The sequence below is a fragment of the Salvelinus namaycush genome, chromosome 37 (genome assembly GCF_016432855.1).
Source record: "Salvelinus namaycush isolate Seneca chromosome 37, SaNama_1.0, whole genome shotgun sequence".
NCBI lineage: Eukaryota > Metazoa > Chordata > Actinopteri > Salmoniformes > Salmonidae > Salvelinus > Salvelinus namaycush.
In genome coordinates, this window is record NC_052343.1 from 21,985,719 (window position 1) to 21,994,920 (window position 9,202).

Consider the following 9,202-nt stretch of genomic DNA (forward strand, 5'->3'; position numbering starts at 1 on the left):
CAGAGAATAGACCTCACTCACATATCTGTTTCAAGAAGACTTGAGTAGTTGTCAGTTGTCAGTCCATTTAACATTTTATTGTCACACTACCTGTGCCTGTATGCTACAATTATGTAAGTTGTGTACCTCAATATTTTAACATCCAATTGATAACCGACAAAGGTGTATATTGCTTTTCATAAATTCTCATAATCAATCATTTGTTTGTGTCTGATTATCTGAGAAGCAATACATGTTTTACTCATCCAAAGCAAATAGACATTCTCCAAGAGGTTTGCGTGTCACACAACCACAACGTGTATTTTAGTATGTGTGGTCCGTTGCTACTGTTTTAACTGTAAAACCTTGACACGATATGCAGTGTACCAAGTATTCCCATATCAATTCAATAATTAGTCACATTTGAAAATACCTGATATTTTATTTAATTGCACAAGATCCTTTACTTGAATGTGTCGACAGTACAGGGTTGTATTTTCACCACGATGCTGAAAGTGTCAACTTGAAAAATGTTCTACTAAGCATCTCTTTGTTGGGTTTGTCATGCTTGATAGCGCACACCCTGCAATTTGCATTTTATAATTACTTACAGTATCAGTCAGAAGTTTGGACACACCTACTCATTCCAGGGTTTTTCTTTATTTTTACTATTTTCTACATTGTAGAATAATAGTGAAGACATCAACACTATGAAATAACACATGGAATCATGTAGTAACCAAAAAAAGTGTTAATATACAAATCAAAACATTTTTTATATTTTAGATTCTTCAATGTAGCCACCCTTTGCCTTGATGACAGCTTTGCACACTCTCTCAACCAGCAATTAACAGGTGTGCCTTGTTAAAATGTATTTCCTTCCTAATGCATTTGAGCCAATCCATTGTGTTGTGACAAGGTAGGAGTGGTGAACCAAAAATAGCCCTATTTGGTAAAAGAACAAGTCCATATTATGGCAAGAAAAGCTCAAATAAGCAAAGAGAAATGACTTTCCATCATTACTTTAAGACAGGAAGGTCAGTCAATCCGGAGAATGCCAAGAGTGTGCAAAGCTGTCATCAAGGCAAAGGGTGGTTACTTTGAAGAATCTCAATATAAAATATATTTTGATTTGTTTAAAAAAAATGTGGTCACTACATGATTCCATTTGTGTTATTTAACAGTTTGGATATCTTCACTATTATTCTACAGTGTAGAAAATAATACAAATAAAGAACACTGTGGGAATGAGTAGGTGTGTCCAACTGCTACTGTATTCTGTGTAACATTAGAAAGGATAAAGAGAAAAAGAATAATAGCAAGTAATTTATTTAATGTTATGAGCCATACACCTTATAATGTCAACATTTGTTAATATTATTTGCCAAATCCAAAAATATATGTTGTAATGACAATAATTGTGTGTTTATTTGAAATTATTTGAATTTACTTAACTCAGATTGTGATACAGAATAACTAGGTTTTCAGTCTAATATTTTCCACTTGTTATTAACTTTAATAAAAGATTGAGAAATATTTGAAGTTTTAGTAGGCTTTTCATTCTGGTTCGCCCAATGAGGACTTTTTTTTCATGAGTCCACACATTCCCATCGTCACAACATGGCTGGCTTTCAGAAAAATACCATGAGCACCATGGTTGTCCACTTCCCCCTCTTCCTTCTCCACCTCTTCCTCTTTCTCATCCCCCTTTTCCTTTTCTTCCACCTCGTTATCCTCCACCTCTCCCTCCTCCTCTTCCTCCTCCTTCAGCTCCTCCTCATCTTCCTTCCATTTCTTCTCTTCCCCCTCCTCCTCCTGCTTTTCCCTATCCTCCTGCCTGCTGCTGAGGGTGCTGCAGAGTAACCTGGCTCTCCAGGGACAGAGATCACCAGCTGTGTGTGAGGAACCATCCAGCTCCCCGATTTTGCGCACACACACACACGCAGGAATGTATGCATGCACTTATATGTGCACACACACACACCTGCTCAGACAGATGTGCACACAGACACCCATTGACTACACACACAAAAAAAGTGACTATTCATCTCTTGCTTGCACTCCATTTTTCCATCACGCTATCATGGAGTGGGAGCTACTATGGTGTCTTTCCATCTCAGCTGTTATACCCAACCTGATGAGCAGGTCTTGGGTCTATAGATCCGTGTACGTGGTGGTACAGACTGACTGAGCTGTACTGTATATGGGCAGCCTGCAAAATACCCACCAGTGCCTTCTTCCATTAATGGTAGTAAAAAAGCTTTAAGGCAGTAAAAGTGTTGGATTTATTATTTCTCCATCTCACCTCCTTAAGTGGATGTTTTCTTCCTGTCTTCCTCTGAGCCCAAAGTGCTCTGAGACCTGAGCCTGTTCAGCTCAGGATTGGCTCTGGTGGTGGAGAAAAGGGGTCGTTAAAACTCTGTAATTCAATGGCCACCACTAAACAGCCACCATCAATCCAACTATGAGCCCAGCAGCCATGAGGCCATGATGGAGATGTGTCCCCTGAGTCAGGGAGGGTTTTCTTAGCCTGCCTGGAAAGCCAGATGGGTGGGGGTTTACTTTTGGGACTTTTATATTGGTCCTAGGTGGCCACTAAGTCCACAGCTTCATGAGGGGAGACGTGTCCTAGGTAGAAGATGCTATTCAATCTCTCTTTCCCAGAGAAAATCAATAGCCATGAAAAGCATGTTTTCTGAAAGGCTTGTAGTTAATCAGCAGGACTTCTAGGAGTAATTCCTGCTACTCCAGTTGTAGCTTTTTACTGTATGTTTTTTGTGAGAAGAAGACAAACAATATGATATGATATAAATATAATTTATGAATATGATATACACATACTAACATGTAATATCATATACACTCAGATAGGTACATACCTTCGTACACCCAAATCCATATACTCAATATGCATAGAATTTTGAGTGCTGGTGAATTGATGTGATTGTTGGTATGCTGGAAAGTGAAAGCATTAAAACATTTACATGGGTGGGAGTCCTATAGCCATAACTATAGAATGTGTTAATGTGAGATACCTGTTCATTAGGACAACTCATAACAATGTCATAACCCAATTGGTCATAGATGAGGAAGAAAGGCACTAAGGAGAAGGCAGCCTGTTAGGTAAGCATTGGCATGAGTAACTGAATGACACTCAATCACTGGCTGACTTAGCAGCATAAAGTCTTCACTGTTGTCTTCATCCCTGTGTTCTTGCTAGTAGACCAACCCAGCCTTCAATTGCTTGAGGTGGGCAAAGGCCTTATTTCTCTTGACAGGATGGTTGAGCCCTTTCACATTCCAGCTAGTAAGGTAGACATCTCTCGGTTCTCTATCAACTCAACTGAGGTTCTGAATTATTGCCGTTCCAAAATATAAGTTGTGTTTTTATGTGAAAGATTTAACCTAGACTCGAAAAACATATTAGTCCCTTGGAATCTGTTTCACCAATAGTACCTCCAGGAATAGCAGTCTCAGATTTAGTTGAGTCACTCTGCGTTGTTCAGTGCACCATTTGCAAATGCCAGAGTAGCTTTGAGAAAAGGAGAAGGAAGAAGAAGAGGCAGCAGCTTAATTGGCCATGCAGCTACATGGGATTTGAGTCAGACGAGATGTAATATGCATCAATAAGTCATGCTGCTGTATGGGCCTGGGCCCCGGCTGGGCTGCCTGGCAGAAAAGGATGGGGGAAATCTGCCATGGAGAAATCACTTTAGCTAGCCTAGAATGCTCACTGTGTGTGTGTGTGTGTGTGTGTGTGTGTGTGTGTGTGTGTGTGTGTGTGTGTGTGTGTGTGTGTGTGTGTGTGTGTGTGTGTGTGTGTGTGTGTGTGTGTGTGTGTGTGTGTGTGTGTGTGTGTGAGTGTGTTTGCACGCTTGCCTGTGTGTACGTGAGTTCGCTCGCCATGTGTGCGACTCCAGATGGACTCCAGCAATTCGGCACTGTGCACAGCTTTCCTTCTAACCCTCTTCAATCCACCCTTCCCAAAGCATTACCCCCCCTAGACCATCTAGCCCTTCCTTCATCCCAGCCCCTCCACTCACCAACCAAACTTCACACCCGTGCTTGATTTGAAACTGAATCATTGCCAGGGCTAAAGGCATGTTTCAATTAGCAGTATGTCAACACATTTTAATAATTTAAAGCTGTTAACGCAAGCTACCATAACCAGGTGTTGCTGTACATGATCAAATAGCTGCACAGCTGTAGTAAGATACTTATAATACTGCATTAACAGTCTGTGGATAAAGTCAATGTTTCTCATCTCTCTGAAAACATGAAGTTGCTAAATCTATTGTCTCCCAATACAAGAGGAAGCCCTGCCGACCTCCAGTGCAAATCCTGTCCTGATTCCTACCTACTTCTAGCCCCTTTATCCACCTACTACACTAAAAGACTATGGACATGCAACCTCCATCCAACTCCCCCAGCCCCAGCTAGATCTCCAGCCCGAGCCCACCCACCCTTTCCTGAGCCAGCTCCTCTCTCCCCTTCCTGCTCTGTCACCATGGCAGCTCTCAGAGAGGGGGCTGTAGAGAGCCTGCCCTGGGGAAGTAGCAGCTCTGCAGTGCTCTGCTCTGCTGAGCTTATTACTGCCAAATTGTTTGTAACTAGAGGAGGCTCTCTCTGAAATCCCTGTTTTCTCTCTCTTTCTCTTTCTGACTCTCTTTCTCTCTCTTTCACTCTCTCCTACAGAGGTCCTTCTGCAGTGCCATGGTGGACGAGTTGCGGGTGTCCCTCAAGTGCCAGCGGCGCCTCAAACACAAGCCTCAGCCGCCCGTCATGGTGAAGACAGAAGACGTCATCAACATGCACACCTTCAACGACCGCAGACTGCCAGGCAAAGAGACCATGGCCTAGAACAGGACTCCCTCTCTCTCTATCCCTCTAACTCTTTCTCTCTCTCTCTCTATCCCTCTAACTCTTTCTATATCTCTCTCTCTATCTCTCTCTCTGCTGTCACGTGGAGGTGTGTAGGGTGAAGAGAGACTGGGGGAGGGAGGAAGGCTGATAGTTGATTTATGTGAGTGTATTTGGAGGGGGGGTTAAGAGTGGGAGAGGAGATGAGAAGAGAAGAGAAGAAAAGAGAAGTGGAGAAGAGAAGAGCTGAGCTGCTCTGATCACTGACTGGACTGACTGTCTGGCATCGTTGTTTTGAAACACTAAGCTAGAAATGAAAAGAGATTCAACAATGTTTCCTGTGGAAATAACTTGAACCAACCTGGGAGCAATTCAATGTGAGTTACCTCATTACTCTACCTGGCAGTGCACCTGAGCAAGGAGTGACCAAGTGGTGCCATGATTTAGTATAAAAAAAGAGAGAGATACACCCAGGATTCAGAGGAAAGGAGGGAGGGCAGGTTAAATTGAAAGTATAGAATATCATACAGGTATATGTTTGGTTGTACCTTAAATATTGATTCAATTTGGACATGTGATCTCTATCTGCTACCCAACCACTCTCTCTCTCTCACTGAGTAGACCACATGCAGAGAGCTTGGTTAGGTAGAATCAGGAGCACGTACATCCCTCAGTCATAGTTATGGAGCAAACACATACACAGACACTAATAGAAAAAACGGAGAGAAAATCAGTTGGCGAGTGTGTAGAGGACGCATCTTGTTTATATTCAACCATAGAAGAAGAAGGAGACCAGATGGGCTAGAAACAGCCAGTTCCAAATTAAACCCAAAGCCCAAAACACATTGGTGAGCAGGACAGAACTGCTCCCAACATGTACAGAGGCATCGTTTATTCATATCATTCACTGTTGGAAAGAATACAGTACATTATCCATCAGGCAATAGGGGATTTAATTTACTTTATTTCAGAGTACTAACATTTTGGTAAATTATGGGGGATGGGAAACTTTTTTTGAATGAAAAAATATATACCGGTACATATATAAATACAAGAGAGACAGATTACCGGGTGAGGGGCAGTGATGTAATAGAGGAATTAGGTGCTAGGAACTGGAAGTGACATGAAGAGTGGCGTACATGATGAAAGTAGTAACCTTGGAAACCTTAGTAGTTTGAAGTGAAGGAAAGCAGGACAGCAGGAGTGGATCTGAAACTAAATTCACAGCAATCACACAACATGAGGAATTTATTTATTCAAGTATTTATTATTTTATTTATATTTTCATTGACTGGATTTTCACAGCAGCTGCAAGGATACAGTACACACCTCATTTTCAGATTTGATGGGTACAAATTCTTTGTTTTTCTTTTTTGTTCGATGTCAAGTCTCAAGTTTCTTTTTGTATTCTTGCGGCTTTTATTTTAGTAACAAAATCCTCACATTTACTTGTGCAAATGCAATTTCTATGAAAAAGTGTTTTTGTACGAAGAAAATCAAAAATTTTGTAATAATTTTTATCAACACAAAATGCACCACGGATGTCACCACGGCAGACAGCGAGCCTCTCTCTCCACTGTGGGCCGTGTGGGCATCCCAAGGGATAGCAGCCCCATCTAGGATAGCCCCGTCAGGCCTAACACAATCCCCTCCAGGGGTCACGAGAACAACCCTTCCATGGACCGGCCTCACACCGATGGGGTCTCCAGAGCATTCTGGTTGAGCTTCAGTGGCATAATACATGTTTTGGAAAAGCTATTTTTATCATGTAAAGGAATCATATTTAAAAGAAAGATATTTTTACTTCAGGTGAAAGAAGAGTAATGATTAAACAATAATTAGAACAATACATATATATATACACACAAAGAAGTTGAAGTGAAGAGGACTGCCAATGATGCTTATCATTCTACACCCCTGATTTCCAATAGACTGCTAGTTTTCAGTGCTGAGAAATTGTGTGTAAATGGTTAAAAAAACTGTATGTATTTAACAAAATAAAGAACACCTACAGTGGCAAGAAAAAGTATGTGAACCCTTTGGAAATACCTGGATTTCTGCATAAATTGTTCATAAAATTTGATCTGATCTTCATTTAGGTCACAACAATAGACAAGCACAGTCTGCTTAAACTAATAACACACAAACAATTATACGTTTTTATGTCTTTATTGAAAACACTGTGTAAACATTCACAGTACAGGGTGGGAAAAGTATGTGAATCCTTGGATTTAATAACTGGTTGACCCTCCTTTGGCAGCAATAACCTCAACCAAATGTTTTCTGTAGTTACCAATCAGACCTGCACAACGGTCAGGAGGAATTTTGGACCATTCCTCTTAAACAACTGTTTCAGTTCAGAAATATTCTTGGGATATCTGGTGTGAACTACTCTCTAGAGGTCATGCCACAGCATCTCAAATCGGGTTGAGGTCAGAAGGTGTATTTTCTTCTATTGAAGCCATTCTATTGTTGATTTACTTCTGTGTTTTGGGTCGTTGTCCTGTTGCGTCACCCAACTTCTGTTGAACTTCAATTGGCGGACAGATAGCCTTACATTCTTCTGCAAAATGTCCTGATAAACTTGGGAATTCCTTTTTACGTCGATGATTGCAAGCTATCCAGGCCCTGAGGCAGCAAAGCAGCTCCAAACCATGATTCTCCCTCCACCATACTTTACACTTGGGATGAGGTTTTGATGTTGGTGTGCTGTGCCTTTTTTTCTCCACACATAGTATTGTGTGTTCCTTCGAAACAACTCAACTGTAATTTCATCTGTCCACAGTAATTTTGCCAGTTGCGCTGTGGAACATCCAGGTGCACTTTTGCAAACTTCAGATGTACAGTAATGTTTTTTTTGGACAGCAGTGACTTCTTCCATGGTGTCCTCCCATGCACACCATTCTTGTTCAGTGTTTTACGTATCGTAGACTCATCAACAGAGATGTTAGCATGCTCCAGATATTTCTGTAAGTTTTTAGCTGACACTGTAGGATTCTTCCTAATCATTGAGCATTCTGCGCTCTGCTCTTGCAGTCATCTTTGCAGGACGGCCACTCCTAGGGAGAGTAGCAACAGTGTTGAACTTTCTCCATTTATAGACAATTTGTCTTACCGTGGACTGATGAACACCAAGGCTTTTAGAGATACTTTTGTAACCCTTTCCAGCTTTATGCAAGTCAACAATTCTTAATCTTGGGTCTTCTGAAATCTCTTTTGTTCTAGGCATGGTTCACATCAGGCAATGCTTCTTGTGAATAGCAAACTCAAATTTTGTGAGTGTTTTTATAGGGCAAGGCAGCTCTAACCAACATCTCCAATCTCGTCTCATTGATTGGACTCAAGGTTAGCTGACTCCTGGCTCCAATTAGCTTTTGGAGAAGTCTTTAGCCTAGGGGTTCACATACTTTTTCCAACCTACATTGTGAATGTTTAAATGATGTATTCAATATAGACAAGAAAAATACATTAATTAGTGTTTTATTAGTTTAAGCACACTGTGTTTGTCTGTTGTTGTGACTTAGATGAAGATGAGAACAAATTTGATGACCAATATATGCAGAAATCCAGGTAATTCCAAAGGGTTCACATACTTTTTCTTGCCACTGTAACTAATTTTGAACGTGTTATGAAAACTAAACGGAGTGCACACAGTTTACTGTTTGAAGTTGATACACAAGTTTAAAGAAAAAAAATAATAATCTTCACAACTTTGTGGTGTCGTTCATTTGACTCTAAAGCAAAATGTTTTGTCACCATTACATTGTTACAGCTTGGATCAGACTCTAAACAGAACAAATAGCAAAGTGAACAGAAAACACATTAGAAGACTGATGGAATATGGGATATATATATATACACAAAAATCGAATGAAGAACAAAGCAAGTCGATATTGAGCCAAAAAGAAAAAGAAACCACAGCATTTGAATAGAAAGATAATTGTTCAAGACTCCTTCAGTACTTTTTTTTTTTTTTTTACCATATAATGTTGACTGTGCGCTCTCACCCTGCATTTTGTACTCCATATCCCTCCATCTGGAGAGCAGCTGTGGAAATACTGACATGGATGAAAAAACAAAGGGCAATCAATCTATTCTGTTTATAAGAAAAAATGTAAATGTTATTAATCTTTAACACGTGAAACGATTCCTATTTGAAAGACACAAAATGTACAGCAGATCTGCCATGCATACCCATTAATGCATTTATATTAGCAGTTAGGAAAATTGGCAAAATAAATGATTATACTATACAACAACTATATAACACAGGGTTATTCAATATGTAAGCCTATAGAGCAGTAATGTCCCTTGGGCAGACAGCGTGTAGACTGAGAGAATCTGCCAGAACTGAATGAGATGC

The 9,202-nt window shown here is 40.4% G+C and overlaps 1 protein-coding gene across 1 annotated transcript in view; it reads left to right on the forward strand.

Moving 5' to 3' along the window:
* LOC120031313 (glutamate receptor ionotropic, kainate 2) overlaps window positions 1-4,839 on the forward strand; it is a 284,742-nt gene extending 279,903 nt beyond the window's left edge. The window contains exon 16 of the mRNA XM_038977019.1: window positions 4,675-4,839. Within this exon, the coding sequence (XP_038832947.1) occupies window positions 4,675-4,839 (165 nt within the window). The remainder of the gene's footprint in view (window positions 1-4,674) is intronic.
* The last annotated feature ends 4,363 nt before the right edge of the window (window positions 4,840-9,202 follow it).